The sequence below is a fragment of the Vanessa tameamea genome, chromosome 17, assembly GCF_037043105.1.
Source record: "Vanessa tameamea isolate UH-Manoa-2023 chromosome 17, ilVanTame1 primary haplotype, whole genome shotgun sequence".
Taxonomy (NCBI): domain Eukaryota; kingdom Metazoa; phylum Arthropoda; class Insecta; order Lepidoptera; family Nymphalidae; genus Vanessa; species Vanessa tameamea.
The window spans coordinates 8,612,236-8,629,663 of NC_087325.1; the positions used below are offsets into that span (position 1 = coordinate 8,612,236).

The window sequence follows — 17,428 nt, forward strand, 5'->3', positions numbered from 1 at the left end:
GAATTGTCATTTCACATTATTGAATAACATTATAAAAGATCAAATTAATACCAAAAACAGGATAGAAACAAAAAAACTTTATAAGTCAAAAAATATTTTATTTACATTACTCTTTTGTTCAATACGAAAACAATTGGAATAAAATCGTATAGTATCAATAGTAAACATTGTTAAGGTCTTCAAATATGCTTATTCCATTTAAAATATGCATACGCCCATGAGATCTTCGACACAATTTTAATATCCGTTAAGCATCAGTGAGATTATATAGAAAATTATTACCGGTGGCGGATCTACTCATTTTCCAACTTTTGATTTTTTTACCATACTTATAAGTTCAAAGATTCACCGTCGCCAAGTAGCTTTTCATCTGAAGATGATTTAGGAAGTTATTAATTTAAAAAAAATCTCACGTCTGCTGTTCAGCCTGTTGTCAAATTCGCCGACGATAACCACATTGTTACTTCAATTTTAAAATAGTGGTTAAATCAAGTGACAACAGTATATATCGAGCGCGCATATAATTTACACAAATCTTACTCTAGGCTATTTGACACATTTTTTTAAGTATATTTGTACGAAGTAATAATTCATAATATACCAATACACTTTCGTCTACATCGTGATGCGTCTTGGTCATTATATTATATTAATGAATAGAAATATTATTGATCCATTGTCTAGCGTCACGTTGGCCAGCCAGGCATTTAAAGTCTGTTATTATTCGTTACAGATTAAAAATTAATTTAATAAGTTAGTAAAAAGCTAAAAATACTTAGTAGCCATGAATCCATGAGATTGCTGTCAAATCAATACATTATTTCAGTCGAAAGTTATAAATTCAATATTTATTTTTACGTCCAAAGTAGATTATGGTACTTATGTAAAACCAAAAGTAAGTAGAGATCGCATACTATGCGATTCACAGCCAAACAACTATTTTAGGTATATTCCATTATATCTGGTAATATATTGTATCAATTAGCTTACACCACATTAGAATTGTATTTCATTTGTTTTTCTAGTCACTATGGATATTGCTTATTAGACTATGAACCTATCACTACATTAATGAATATTACACTAATGATCATTACATTATAAAACAAAAAACAATTTTCAACGAAAATGATTATCACTATTCATTAAAACTAAATAATAAAATACTAGTTAATGACTGGACAAAAAAATGTTAAAATACTTTTAAATTTCCTTTACCTTCTGTATAATAAAAAAAAACACTGATTTTTTTATCCCTGCACCACTGGTTTAATTTTTAATGTATTAATCCTTCGCTAAGAAGTTAAGTTAAGAAGTATAACCATACATTTCGTCATATACTCACGAGTCGAGACTTATCTCGACTCGTGAGTTTCCAGTGACGAAAAAACAAACTTATCACACGATTCCGACTACATTGTGTGTGAACAGATTAGATTTGATTACATAAACACTGCATTTAAATGCTACTAATATTTGCTTTTATTAATACAGATCAAATTTGCCTTGAATCACACTGACCATTGACAAATTATTAATTGGTTGCTTTTTATGCTTGGAATTATAATAACTGGTTAGTAAACATAAATAGCAATTGTATATCTAAACAATAGTTATACAATTAAATTGAGAATTAATTGTAGGCATACTAATATTAACACAAAAACAAATGCGTATAGTTTTAGGACGGACATATGTTTTTTTTTTTATTTCTATTGTGTATGTATTGTTTTTTTTTATATAGTCAATAAATATTGGGCACATTTCAGATTGATATAAATTTTAATAGATTACTAGTATAAAGTATTTTATCTTATTATTTGACAATTTCCAATTCATAGCCAATATTCTAAATCGATTATTTACATACATTATAATTTATGTCAAACTTCATTATGGTTAAAATTTTACAACCGTTGCACACAATAGTAACAGAAAAAAACAAAAATAATTAAAACATTTAGATTAGACAATGTTCTCCTTAGAGATTCGCAGCCACAAGTTTCATACGTAATTCGTTTAAATTCCCGTATAACTTTAACCAAACTGTGGAATCTTTGGAATCTTAGCTCTCGTCACAGTAAATAGTTTACATGACACATTCATCACTAAAGGAATCTCGAGTGAATCCTCGTAGAATTGGGCGAGAAACTGGCATCTGGTAACACGCTGGTGTCGCCGTAGACGGGCGACGCGGGCCCGCCGGCCGCGTACGGGCTGCGCGACCACGTGCGGCTGCGCAGCGGCGACGTCTCCGGTATGACCGTCTTAGCCGGCTCTGTTGGCATTTGGATCCTGCCTTTCTTATTGAGCCTTGATTGAACTGTAAATAATGAAAGCATACTTTTCATCGTCTTTAATCTTAAATCATAAATTATTGCAATGCTTTTAATATAAGTCATTGCAATTACAAATCTAGTTCTTGGAAGACCTTTTCATTTCTTGGATAAATTATAATTCAGAGTTGTTTTATAATCTATATACTTGAGCTGCAAAAAAAAATGTATTAAAGTTATGATTAATAAGATAATACATATACAACTTTTATAAGGATTTATGGATTATATGGAATACTAAATTACAATTATTTACATAACTCACCATACAAATAGCCGGCTGCGATAGCCAACACCGTAACTAAGGTAGGCAAATAAGGCATCATAAGAGTTAATAATGCCCCGAGTAATGTACCACAAGCGATATCACATTCCCTTTCTACATCGACTTTTATGTCTTGGGATGTTAACTTAGAAATCACATTAACCCAACCGATTCCACATGTAACTGTTTCACTTTTCACTAAAACGTTTATTTCGCCGTCATTTGTATTCATTTCGAGTTTCAATCCTGGAGATGTATTTATTTTCACTAGCTTCAAAGCATGTGGATGTCCGCTTACAGTGAAGGTAGTGGGCGGGTTTAGAAGTGATACTTTTGTCTCTGATACTTTTATTTGTGGTAGAAGCTGTACTTTAGTGCAAGTCCGAGCAACTCCCCATTCAGCACACAATTCCACCTCAGATGCTTCCGTGACTTGACTTGCTGTGACTATTGAACACCCCAATTGACCTAAAATAGGTAAATTATAGTTAGAATATTTATTCATCCTTCATATTACTATATATGCGAAATTGTATTTGCTTCTTTGTTTGTTTGTCATGATTTTAACTAGGTACTTAAAGAACATAGAATACCTTACATGAGCCCCCTTACACATGGGAAGGCAAGGGTGGAAACTAGTTTATGTATACTGCCATGCATATATTAACACGAACATGCAATGCAGCAAACGTCACATAGCCTCTATATTTATTAGAAAATAATTATACTCGTATGTACTCAATGTAGGAATCGTACGACGCATTATACACGGATATTGCAAACATTAATCTTTACATACATACATATAAGAGTACATAATAATAAGTGAAATAAATCATAAGAAATGAAAAAATGAAATAAATAATAGATGTGGAAAATTTTAGTTACTATTTTAGTCGCCAACATTATATGTATTTAAATATATAATTCTTCTGTATAGACATACACTCGTTATGTCACTAAACTCTTTTTTATTATTGTTTTTTGTATTTATTAAAGTTACACGTTCCAAAAATGGTTTGGATTGGATCCAGTCAGTAACGCTGCGATCAGGTTCCATAGATTTTTAATGAAATAAATAAATTTCTTATTTCACATAATATAGGCAGTCAAAACGAGCAACTAATTATAATATAATATTATATAAATTTCTATTCCACACTTACCATCAGCAATATTCAGTGTTGCTTGAGCAGTATGAGGTGCTTTAGTACGACAAGAATAGGGTAATTCAACTTGTATGCTTTCTAGTGCGTACTTTTGTTCTTCCGTACATAAAAGTGGACTTGATGTGAGACCGGATCCTTCGATGGTTAAGGGTACAAATGAAGAAGGCCACTCGCCTGGTAGGAACTCCATCTATTAACAATATAAAATTTTAACATTATCTTCAAATATTTTCAATAACTCGTGTAAGAATTAATTCAACAGTAGATAAAATTAACAGTGTTCTGTTTTTAAATTAACAATATTATAAGCAGACATTTTTTTATTCCTCCGGAAGGTTCGACTTCCAAGGGTCTAAGAGTTATTTTGGTTTTTCTATTAAGAAATCTCATTACCGAGTTATTTGACAAATTGTCAGGAAAACGCTGTCAGGTATTGAAAAGCCAGTAAAGACAATAAGTAATTCGTATAATCCATCTCCGATCGTGCCTATGGGAGTGAGATCATATTATTTATATATTGAAGTGCACACAAAACTCGTGCACTCTAATATATAAATAATATATTGATAGTGTTTGTGATAATGGGAGATAATTATTTTTAATAAGTCGCACCCTATTCATGGGGATCTGGTGTACAGTGAGAGAGGTGGGCGGTCGGTCGAGGCGCAAGGCGTGCCTGGCGGGCGCGTCTGCGTCGAGCACTGCCAGCGTCACACCCGCGCCAGGGTACAAGCTTATATGAGGAGGCGCTCGCCAGCCCACTCCCTCGAGACATATCGCCCAGCTGCCGGTAGCTGAAATGGACAAGTCTTATTTTAGTTTATAATTACGATTTATATTTTCATGTTTCCTTATTTCACATATATATGAGAACATCAGATTAATAGATTATTGTATTATTTTTCATTTACAAATAATTATACGATCTTTTTTGCCTTATAATTGCATTTATCTCGTTTTATTATGTTCTTGCAAGATTACATGCGATAATTTCTAATAAAGTTGAAACAGACAACGCTAATTTAAAATATTTATATTGTATAAATATTCAAACAACATATGCTTTAGTGAAAATGGCTATTTCAAAGTTAAAAATTGCAGAAGAATTTTAATAGAGAATATTATCTCACCTACAACCTTGTTAGCGCTTATGTCAGAACCAACAACCCAAACTTCGTCAGTGACAGTAGTTCCGCCTATAGAACTTTGGAAAACCATGAATGCTCCGACTGCGTCTAAACCGGTCATAACCAGTTCACTACCCAAGGCACTGCATTGAAATAACGATTTGTTACAATACACCCTTACCAGAAACATCAAGAGATACAATTGATTATTTTTCTATTACAATATTTACTAATAACAATTTATATCGAATTACGTATACAGTAAAAGTTTATAAATATAATTATTCCATCAATCAGTACTTCAACTGGGGATCTCTACACTCGTCAGAACTATACGATTAATATTCTGTTCTTACTACATATTAAAAATAAAGGGAAGGGCAAAAGATCCATCGGTCAGTGGGACTTTTGGCAACTCTAACTGTATCGTATATAAGAATGATCATGGTATCTCTATGGTAAGGACGGCTGGCACCTGTCGGCGGCGCGGCGGGGGGGCGCGGCCCGCGGCGCGACGCGCGCCACGTCGGCCTGCGGCGCCAGCAGCTCGCGGCCGAGCGCGCTGCGCAGCACGAGCCGCACGCCCGCCTCGTCCGCGTCGCCCGCCGGCTCCGCCGTGCAGTAGTGCGGCTTGGACACCTCCACGTGGATCACCTGAGGGGTCGTGTCGGCGGTTATTCAGACGCTACCGGACGATGAGTAGACCTCATAGTACACGGATATACGACGCACTGACAACATAATAGTCTAAAAAGAGGTATTCACGCATGGATATGAAGCCGATACACACTGCACAGAATACTACGTGAGTTTTGTATAAGATAAATATGATCAGTCTTCATGCTAAAGTACCCAGTAAGAAAAATAATCTAATCAAAAACAACCTACCGCTTCTCTATCGATGTTATTTCTCTCATCCTTATGTTTGACGACAATGACCCCATGCCCGGGTCTTAGTCCTCTCACATCTCCGTTATTATTTACTTCGAAGGCACCATCCTCATATGCGGACCAAGTGCCTCTCGGTATAGACTTCAAGCGCACCATTGCGCCAACTGCCAGAGCCAAGCTATCACCGGAAGTGAAATCGCGGGAGAGACCGTCGATTGACGTGCGTATGTCCGATACGCCAAGGATTTCAATTGTACTATCCCAAGATCTCGTTTCCGCTATCTGATAAAATAAATAATACATAAATTAGGGTGTTAATAACTTATTTAGAATTATTACCAAAAATTGTAAGTTATTTAACAAAAAGTACACAAAACAAAAAAAATACGAAATATCTCGACGACTAACATTAAGTTTTGCGTTTCGATAAATTGAACCCAATACAGAAACGACAAAATGAAACGTAAAAAGTGTCAGACTTAATACTTGTACAAAAAATTCCAAATTATGTATAAAATACCTGTCCCATATTCCGCACTCGTACGTCAAGAGTAATGACGCCAGGCTTTAACGGAACTACGCGAACCGATAGACCTTCTACCACCGACCTCTCTAGCAGATCTGAAAAAATAAAAACAAAAGCATTCATTGTCTACTGCAATTTTCGCATTATTTCAATAAACTTTCATTATATCTCAGTAAATATGATCTATTTCGGTGATGGTGTCATCACTTAAACGCGTAAATGCGTTTTTAATTTTTATAAGTGTGTCATATAGCATCAGCATGAGTCACCGTCCACGTGCGAGGTGTAGAGGCGCGCCGCGGCGGGGTCGCGCAGGCCCCACGTGACGCGCGGCGCGGGCTGCAGCGAGCCCAGCGCGCCGGCCGACAGCCCGCCCGCCGTCAGCCACACGGGGCCCGGCCGGCCCACCAGCAGCGTCTGCGTGGCCGCTCGCACGCGCAGGTTCGCGATCGGCACCACCTGGGGGAGTATCAATGTGAGCGTTTAATGTTCGCTCCATAGTTGAAACTTAAAAGTACTTAAATTAAATTTAAAAAAAAGGAAATTAAAATTGTAACCATGAAATTACTAGCAACATATCTGTAGAAAATTTATATAATAATAAAAATATCTTAATGACGATAATGTTACACAAATTGTACCTCGATTTCGGCCTCAGCACTTGCAAGTTCTACATTGGCTATATCCAACGCGACCAATCTAACGCGGGCCGTTCCAGTTGACAAGCCTTGCGCTAAGCCTGTTGACGAAACCTGTAAATAAATATAAATATGTTTTAATAATCTATATTACAATGTAATGGTATTTTCGGTCAAGTTTAGATTATTATATTTTAACTATTATACTTGAAGAGCCGAAATGGCCGAGTGGTTAGAACGCGAGCATCTTAACCGATGATTACGAGTTCAAACAAAGGCAAACACTGCCGAATTTGTATGTGCTTAATTTCAATTTATAATAATTCATCTTGTATTCACGGTGAATGAAAACATCGTGAACAAACCTGAAAATGTTTTATTTAAATAAAATTCTGCCACATGGTGGAATAAGCTGCAAACCTTCTTCGCAAAGGTAGAGGAGGCCTTACGTACTTACTTATTATACTACAAATATGTATTACAATACTGTACACAGAGAACCCCTGAATATCCCAATATTAGTTAAAGATAATGACTAGTATTGGACTTTATTTATTTGACCACACTGCGGACCTGTGAAATACACATGTGACAGTAATTCATCCAACCCGTTGCAAACAAAGCACCAATGAATCATCTGTTTTATATCATATAAAATCATAGCTTATCTCTAGTTTTATACTTGTGTTTTATTACGAAATAACTATCGCGATTGTAATGATTATAGAACTATGCATCATACAACCTATTTTTAAAATATTTTTTAAGAGTATATCAATTATTTAAGGAAAACATCAGTACATTATTATTTTTGTGCTATGCAATATTACTTTTACAAAGTTTTATTTTAAGAAATATTGAATATATTTGACACATGACACTCGTGACACTCGTGACACTCGTCGGCCGGCACGTGCGCACCTGCAAGTGGTCGTGCCCGCTGGCGGCGCGGTAGTGCAGCGCGGCGAGGTGCGCGGGCGGCCCGCCCACGCGCCGCAGCTGCACGCGCCCGCCCGCCGGCAGCCGCGCCGTCGCCGGCTCCACGCGCAGCGCCGGGAACACCACCACCTGCCGGGCACGTGTGCGGTCACTGGCGATTTTAGCACAGTAGGTATATTACCCAAAATCAATATTTAAAAGGGAAATTCTTTACCTCAACTTCAGGACTCCAAACGCCACCGAAAGATGCACGAACTCTACCAGAACCTTCGTTCAACCCGCACAGGTTTCCATCCTTCACGACAATTTGGCCGGTGGTCTTCCAGTCCGGTTCCCTGCTGGTGCTCAGGTATCTATGTGATATTCCTTTAACCAGGGCACTTATAGGGACACAGCCGTCGACACAAACTGCACGAGCCGTTGACACTTCGACGCTGAGAACTTCTTCAACATTGACCTGTAATATTTAATGAGAAAAGCATATATTAAATTTAGACAAAAAAATATAAAGTGCTTTAAAGGTTAAAATTTAGAAAATATTTAAAGAATAGAAGATATTACAATTGTCATGTGGTACAAGGAAAGTTGAATTGAGCCCTCCTAATTTAATCTGTAGGTTCATAAGCATTCAAACTATACATTTGATTGTACATACATACATATATGGTTAATCTCTTTAAATAACAATAACATAGGATCTGATTTTATTTCATGATCAGTATTAATTATTGCCATGACATATAGATGAAATAGTTCCTACCTCAACGAGCTGCCTTTCTCCACCCACACATAAGTCAATCACATGTAGGTCATAAGACCCAGGAGCTGGAACTGTTGCAGAGAGTCTACCACCTTCTACGCTAGCTGTGACTCCTTTAGGCATCTCTACTGAGTACTTCCCACTCCCTCCTGTTATTGTTGCTATATTGGGGACGGATTCACTTTCCCATGCCGTATTTACCTAAAAGATAATTAAAAATTACAGATTAACAATATATTTTATGTGTAATGTTATGGTTGTGTGTAGCGTCATAGATTTGGCGTAGATAAGATACTGGCTATCGGTCGACAAATTTAAGTAGTTGACAGTGTTTACACTTCCGAGCCTCAGAAAGCATCAAAAGCCGTGTTCTTGCACCTGAACTCTTTCCGGACGTGTCGGATTGCTGCGCCATAAGATTACGAGAGTGAGAAATAAAAAGAGCACCTGTGTTTATTCACAAACTTGTGCACAATTATATGTTCTGCACATTTGGCGGCGGCGACCAGTCTCACAGTAGCGGCCGTAGCGGCAGTAGCCGCCGTAGATGAAATCAATAATATACATATTTTGTAAACCTTACTTTTAATGGTTCACACTTCAATGGTGCCACGACTTTAGCTTGAATAGTGGCCGTAGCGTCAGGAATAGCAGCCTTGAGGACTCCACTCCATCCTATTGCTTGTTCACTCGCTACAACAAGCTAAAACAAAATAATAACCTCGTTATAAAACTAGGTCATAAATATATGAACAAAAACATTTGAATGTAAGAAATTATCTCAGACCAAATTATACTATAAAGGCGAAGGAAATGTCTCAAATAAAATGTCATACTTATAAATATAAATGTTATACTTGATATCTTAACTATTTTAGTCAATTTTCAACTGGCACAGATTATAAAACGAGTGACTTACCTGGTAATACTTATGAGGGACTGGTACGGGAGCAAATTCTGGATTTGTCTCAACAAACAATCTATCATTAGATCTATATTCTATTCCAACATGATTTGGCTGAACCTCCCACGATACACTTGGTCCTTGTTCATCTAGCAGTTCCCTTCCAATTGCGTCGAAGAGAGTAACTTTAACCATCACTTCTTGTCCTGGTCGCAACCATATTCTGTAATTGCAGTTATAATATCATCGTCATTCAAAGAAGAAATAAGTATTTATATGTAGTTGATTTGACCTAGTGTATGAAATACCCGGATCTTAATCGAAGATTATATCTAGACAAGCATTACTATTAAGCAATCATTTTTTTTTTTATTAAACATCCCCTACACATCCTTGCATACATCTTGAGGCAACCCACATGTGTTTGATAAAATTCTGTGACCAATATCTACCACTCAAAAGTTGTTGTGACACTTTGTGTTCCACCCTGACTGATTTAATACATACTTGCTATTCCTAACACATACTTGAAGCTGAATTGGGATGGATAAAATAGAAAAAATATTTAAGAACTGCTATTGCTATATTTATTTAAAATGTAATTAAACTACGAATCCCTCTGTCGAAGTAGCGATTCGTCATTGAGGGTAGAAGTTAGTACCTAGGTCCCCCCGAACAGTTCCCGGGCGTGTCTGGCGGCTCGAGGCGGATCCTCGACACGTGCGGGGCACACGACGCCTCTAGTTCGACCGACTCTTTCTCGTCTTCAGTGAATGACACTAGTTCAAGACGGCCGTCTCCTTTCTAAGAAAAGTAAATATTATTTTAAAACGATTTTATTATTTGTTTAAGTAACATAATATTTCGCTAGAACATAATTGATTATTTAATTACTTAAAAATTTAATATAAAAAAATATAAATTTTATAACCTTACTGATATTATAAAGGCGAAGGTATAATATGTATGGATGTTTGTTACTCTTTCACACAAAAAAACTGAATGGATTTTAATGAAACTATACAATAATTTAGCTTATACATCTCAACAATGTATAGGCTATAATTTTTAAAGATATTGTGTAAATAATACCTGACAACCAACCCCTAAAACGCGAGCAAAGCCGCAGGCAAAAATTAGTTGGAGATAAATTAAGAAAAAGTTACCCTTCGACATGAAACGGTGAATAGTTGTGCGTCGGGGTAGCGCAGCGGACTCGTCTCGTCGCGGGCGCTCAGTGACGTCACGCGCGCGTCGCTGGACTGCGGAGACAGCGCCTCGCCCTCCGCCACCACCTACGCACACACGAAACATTCACATTCAAACTTTACCCTCTATTCATTACGCTATGCAGAGCAGAGCAACGTATATACATATTAAAAAAAATTATGATTTATATACATCTTTTTGATTTATATATATATATATAATATATTTTATTTATTTTGATTTATATATATATATATAATATATTTTATTTATTTTGATTTATATACATATTGAAAAATTGATTATCATAATAATATAATTCAAAATTTTCCCTAACATAAAAAAGAACGCTCGCGAAACTTACTACACAATTAGTGAGTTCTTGGTCAATAGCACACCTTGTGAATGAAACGCCTGGCTGGCTATTTCTTATTGATATTGAATATAGGTTAAATTTACAAAAAAGAACCCGCTGATTTTCTTTTCAGGTTCTTCTCAGGTCAAGTTATTATCTTTTCTGAACATTGCTAGTGTTTAATTTGACAAGAAATAAGTAAATGTACATTAACTATATTGAATAAAGGAATTAGAATCGATTTGAACAATAATAATAAAAAAAGTATCAACCGGCAGCGTGGCGCCCACGAGCGCGGCCACGTGTCCCGGCCACAGCAGCGCCGGCGCCGCGCGCACCGCCACGCGCGCCGTGTCGCCCGCGCGGCCGCGGGACACGCGCACGGTGGACACGCCGCGCGACGCCCACGCGCACTGCAGCACGCAGCACGCGCCCTCTGCGCGCACGGAACGCGAGCATTAGCACATTACCTCCATTGCCTATCGTATATGCATATCGTGGTAGCTAACATTTTATGGGTTCTTTGGATGAGCACCAGTCTTCAAAAAATGAAATATCTTTTTTCCTATAAATCTTGTAAAGTGAACTAAATGTTGATAATGTTAACAAAAAGTTCTTTAACCTATTAACAATTATTACGTAGTACAAAATTGCACATATAAAGAAAAACTGATAACGACGAGCACATTCATTGCTAATTACTGATAAAATTATATTCTAGTGACGTAAAATTTTAAAATAAAGTCATTCAAAACTTACCCATGGGTTCAATCCAAGTCGCCGCTGTTACGTTTTGGGGTTCGGGACCTTCCAATAGCGACACTGCGAAGGAGTCGCAGTTACATCTGTAATTATATCATATTCTACACCCAAAGTCCAAAACATCAAATATCATACTCAGTCAGTATATTCTCGCTCTAGAACTTGAATCCTGACATCAAAATAATATATAATTATTTTGACACATCCATTCTGACGTGACCTATTAAAAATATTAATCCATACAATAAAACAATAATCATTTTTCAAAAAGGCTAAAAATAAGATACAAAGATTTTACTATTTGTTAAATTACTTGTTTAAACTAGTCTATAAGAAAGTTACAGTAATAAAGAACAATTTAATGTACTTTTAACTTTGATTTTTCCTTTTCAATTATTTTTAATGACGAATATTAAAAATTCGAAAGTCGTCCCCACTCCTAACACAAGTGATAAGCTTAAAAAGAAGGTTAAACAGGTATATCAGCAAATCCTTGATCAATTTGGAGCATTGCTAGTATTCTTTCAATATATATATGTGCGATCACCGACGCCCATAGACATAAGCACTGTAAGAAATGTATCACTCACCGGTGGAAGTTGTGCAGCTCGGCCGTGTGCGGGTGCGCGTGCGTGAGCGCCACATGCAGCGCGTGCGCGCGCCCCACGCGAGCCGCGCCCGAGCTCGACACGCGCACCGCCTCCGCCGCCGCCGCCCACGCGCTGCCAGCGTACGTTACATGTTATGGACTTCTTTTTTATTAAATGGGTAGGCGGACGGGCAAATGAGCCATCTGGTGGCAAGTGGTCACCACAACCCATGAGTGTCGTAAGAAATTTTAATAATTCCTCACTTCTCGCAACTCGATGTTAAGAGGGGTGTAATGACTGATTTGCTTTAAAAAGGACTATAAATATGATATTTTTACGTTAAATCATGGGATTCGATCATTCAATTAAATTTCTTTTTAATAATGTATGTAGGCAGATGGACATATTGGCTGTAAGACATTTTAATCAATCCTTACGCAGGCATTGCACCACTAACCACCTTTTGCCTGTAGATACACTAGCTCATTCACTCTTCCAATTGGAACAATACTAGGTACTGCTGTTTGCCGGTAGTATATGTTGTGAGTGGTTGGTGCCCACTGAACCTGAACCTACCCAGACAGGCTTGCACAAAGCCATACCACCAAAAACTTTTATTTAAAAAAAAACATGTTTTTTTTCAAATATGATATATTACCTGCCAGTAGCTCTTATATGCGGATATTTGGTAAGATGTACGCGAACTTCTAAGTGTCCAATCCCTCGAACGGTCAGCTTGCCCGTGGGTGCGAGCGAGAGAGCAGAGCTTGATGTTTCACTCTCCGACCACGTGACGTCCTCTTTACCGCCCCCACGATGGTGTAGTTGAAAATCTCTAAAAATAAAAGTTTGGTTATTGTAATCTGGACTATACATCCATATGTTTATTTGATGCACTTTATGTTATAAATAAAACTTCTAGTTACACATACACATTAGACAAAATTGGTTTGAAATCGATATGTACAAACAGACTAATTTCTTAACTACACTCTAATCTGAAAATATCAAAAGAAATTTATCAAATTTTTTAAATAAATTTCTTCTTCCAAACATTTAACAATACCTTAAACTTCCAAGGAAAGTTGAAAGTCATTTTAAACATTATACATACGTTTTATTGTGTATAATGACTAAAAACTTTGATAAAAATAAATCACAAGTCAGCATTATCTAGGAGAAAAATATACATACTGAGTTGTGTCTGTCCATGCTATGAAAAGTTCTGGTGGTACGATTTCTAACGGATCAACAACTACAGCTGAAGCTTGTCCTTCGACCTGCGAAACGTCAATAACAAACAATAATTATATTCTTATGAATTTAATACATAACTTACGAAATAAATATCAATCAATTTTATCATTCTATCAATACATCAAGAAAAATCTTTAATGTAGCCTAAATGTTTGATAAGCTGTATGGCTGGTAGAGATGCAATCTGAAAGAGACCTTATGAATTGTAAGATTAAAGAAGGATTTCATTTACAAAATGGTATGGATATTTCAAACTCATATAAGACTTTTTTTTTTTCTATTACAGAATGTTTCTACACATTCAATGTGAAATAATAGCTCCAGTATTTATATAATACTGAGTTCTGCAACATTGTTAACACTTTAGTTTCGGAAGCAATAACAATTATATCTAAAAAGAGAAGTAAGGGGAAGTGACCTGAGACAGAAGTGAAGACTCAAGACTTGTCAACTAAGCGACACATTTTCTGTACTATGGTAATTAATAAAGCCTATTATCTTGTTGATAAAATGCGTATTATTAGTAATAGACATATTATTATTAACAAACTGGCAACAATATATTTTTAAATAATTATCTAAACAGACAAACAATAAAAACGTTGTCACTAACCTTCTTAAATAAAGTTCTGCCAGCTATAGAATATAGTCTAGCTGTAACGGTGAAGTCTCCTGCATTCTGTGCAACAGCATCAGTGATTGTTCCATTCTCTGTTGACCTCAATAAATCCACATTAGCATCACCTTCCACTGTTAATCTAATTAACATTTCTTGACCGGCTGTTATAGCATGACCTTCTTCGTCAAATACGATGCAATGTATTATAAAAACATCTCCATGTATCAATAAGTTGGATGGCCTTATGGTAACCCTAATTGAAAAAGGTTCTACAACTGACAATGTGGCTGTTGCAACATTTGTAACTCCTGACATGAGGTGAACTAAAGATGTTCCAACTTCTACACCTCGGACAAGGCTTATAGTGTCTTCGAGAACAGCTACTGAAGTGTCTGGAACTTTCATATTATATATTGTGTCAGCAACATCTTGCATTGTTAAGCGACCAGCCTGAGCTCGTACAACTCTGAGAAAAACAAAAGATTTATTATCACAACATAAAAATTAATGGTCAATGCTAAAATATTGTGTAAAAATTGTAAATATAAAATTTTGTTTGTGAATATTATAAATTTCAAGGAAGATATTGTGTCGATATTTATATTTAGGATTGCACGTTGCTTACCTATAACGTAAAGTATCGCCGGGAACAATGAAAGCTGTTGCAGGAGTCAGTACAACACTTGCAACCACACGTAAGTTCAAATCAGTACAAATATGTCCAAGGCAAACTGTCACTAAAGCTTCGCCCATAGCTTGTCCATACAGCAACACTGAATAAGAATGCAATCCATGATATTCCAACTCATCTACACCTTTGGGTGCTTCATAATCTGTATCGCTCCATCGAATAAGGCTGAAAATAAAAAAAAAATATATACTTTTCGTTTAACTAAACTCATTTATTTTATTTTAAACCTATTAAGACTTAAGAGCACTTATCCAATTGTCACTTCTCAGTTTGTGTCATTTCAAAGCTTGTGTGCGTGTAACGGCATATGCAAGTATAAGTACAACGAATATAGTCAAGCTAATCAATGTATAGGATTGCGATGGTATTATATTATTATTTCGGTTATATTTTCCGTGGGTTTTATTTTCAATTGTATATAAAATAAAATGACATACGAATCATAATAAATTACTGAAATAATTATGATATATTGGATACACAAACATAAATGTCCTACTTTACGAATGCTAGGTATGTTATGCGTATTTGCATGTTGCATTTTAATGTTGAAATTCAAAGGTAATTTAAGAAAAAAATATATTTATAAAAAAAATTAATCAGTAGATTCTTAAGAAAGCAATCTGCTCGTTTCTGCAGTGTTTACAGAATTACACTAATTTTTATGGTTAAAACAGCATTCAATTTACACTAAAATGTAGAAATTTTTAAAATTTTCAAAAAAACATTTTTAATTAACAAATAATTTGCCAAATATCAGTAATGTTCATTCAGGATTTTTGCACAGCATATTTTGTTTAATAATATTGGCTCACAATCCCTTTAAAAAGTCTTGTGAAAATGCCTAATCCAACATAAACACTCAACACATTATATTATAGATAAAATACTAATAATTTTGCAATTGAAATTACTCACTTCACTAAAGGATTTTGACCGTACATACTCCCAACATTGTTAATGGTCCAAGTGAAGCTCACTCCCTCTAATGTTGTGAATTTATTACCTGCAATAAACATCCACATATTGATATAATTATTTATGCACTTGTATTGCTCCTGTAATTATTTCATAAAATCAGTAATTTGACAAACAATCTGTGGTTCGAAACAAACAATATTTTATATATCTTTGACTTATCAGTAAAAGTAAGACAAATCAACATGATCTTTCATGGAATGATTCATGAATAACAAAGGAAAGTTTGAAATTTATTTCCATTATACAAAAACTAGCTAGACAGTTTCACCTGAATTTGTATAACACATAAAATCAATATTTGAGTAATCTATATATTGTTATCCATATTGATAAAGTAATTTGTTAGTTTGGAATAATACATATTATGATAAAAACCAGTTGTAAGACTAAGAGAGATTTATATGTAGGTAAATACAAAAAAAAATGCAAAAGTATAATGGAAAAAGGTATATTTTTTGCTATTAAATTGATTTAACTTAACGAGACATACCTTTTTCATCATAAGCTACACATTCAAAGGCTTCTGGTGCTTGTTCCAAATAAAGGTCTCTTGTAGTACTTAATATTTTTAAAGATGCTATTTTATCAATATCCACATCTCCACGAAGTATCTAAAAACGGAAGTACATTCAATGAATATGAGTGTTCAAATAAAAAATTGCTAACTACATATTTTCGCGCCAAATTATAAAGAACATATCTTACTTCGCCAGTATTTACATCTTCGGCTAAAATTATCACTAAACCCGGTGGTACGCTTATTTTAGACACAGATACTCGTGCTGCGCGGGAACAGTGACCCCAAGTATCATCATATAAAGGCTCAATATCGATGATGTCATCTCGAGACAAACTCCTAAAGAAACAATACATTTTTTTCTTTAAAAACATTATTATTATTTCAAGTATCTCCTCTGACTCTTTATTGAAAATAACTTACCAACTATAACAGCCACCTTCGATAATTTCAAATGTAAAGTTAACATTCAAATTTTCAAACCACGGGAGTAACACTCTGGGAGTGTTTATCTTTGCACTATCACAAATGATCGTCAAACAATAAAATGTTATGAAAACACCTATAGTCTTATGTAAATGCCCCATATTTAAGACATGAAAAAAACATTTATATAAAAGCAACTCTAACCTAAAACTCAGAAATCACAATGATTTCAATTTTTGGCATTTGGCGGCGGTTTAATTGTCAAACATTTATAAGGGATCTCAAAACCTATAACTGTCAATTCTATCATCTGTGACAGAGGGGATGCTAAGGAGCGAGCGAACAAATTATTTCTGCCTTAATTATTTATTATGTTCAAGTTTACTATGTTTCTTAAAAATAATTTATTTCTTCTTATTGATTCAATATTATAATAATAATAAATTCATTATCTTAATAAGAAATA

The 17,428-nt window shown here is 35.4% G+C and overlaps 1 protein-coding gene across 1 annotated transcript; it reads right to left on the bottom strand.

Moving 5' to 3' along the window:
* Positions 1-1,537: 1,537 nt before the first annotated feature.
* Gp210 (Glycoprotein 210 kDa) lies at positions 1,538-17,239 on the bottom strand. Its single transcript, XM_026639856.2, has 28 exons — positions 16,960-17,239; positions 16,725-16,875; positions 16,510-16,630; positions 15,957-16,044; positions 14,973-15,203; positions 14,342-14,813; positions 13,666-13,751; positions 13,130-13,306; positions 12,472-12,603; positions 11,879-11,964; positions 11,392-11,555; positions 10,722-10,850; positions 10,217-10,359; positions 9,571-9,778; positions 9,235-9,354; positions 8,652-8,852; positions 8,106-8,348; positions 7,874-8,020; positions 6,956-7,066; positions 6,584-6,773; positions 6,309-6,409; positions 5,786-6,070; positions 5,373-5,551; positions 4,901-5,040; positions 4,383-4,564; positions 3,768-3,960; positions 2,602-3,069; positions 1,538-2,323 (listed from the first exon to the last, which is right to left on the bottom strand). The coding sequence occupies exons 1-28, from the start codon at positions 17,121-17,123 to the stop codon at positions 2,109-2,111; spliced, it is 5,127 nt and encodes a 1,708-aa protein (XP_026495641.2). The 5' UTR covers positions 17,124-17,239; the 3' UTR covers positions 1,538-2,108.
* Between the last annotated feature and the right edge of the window lie 189 nt (positions 17,240-17,428).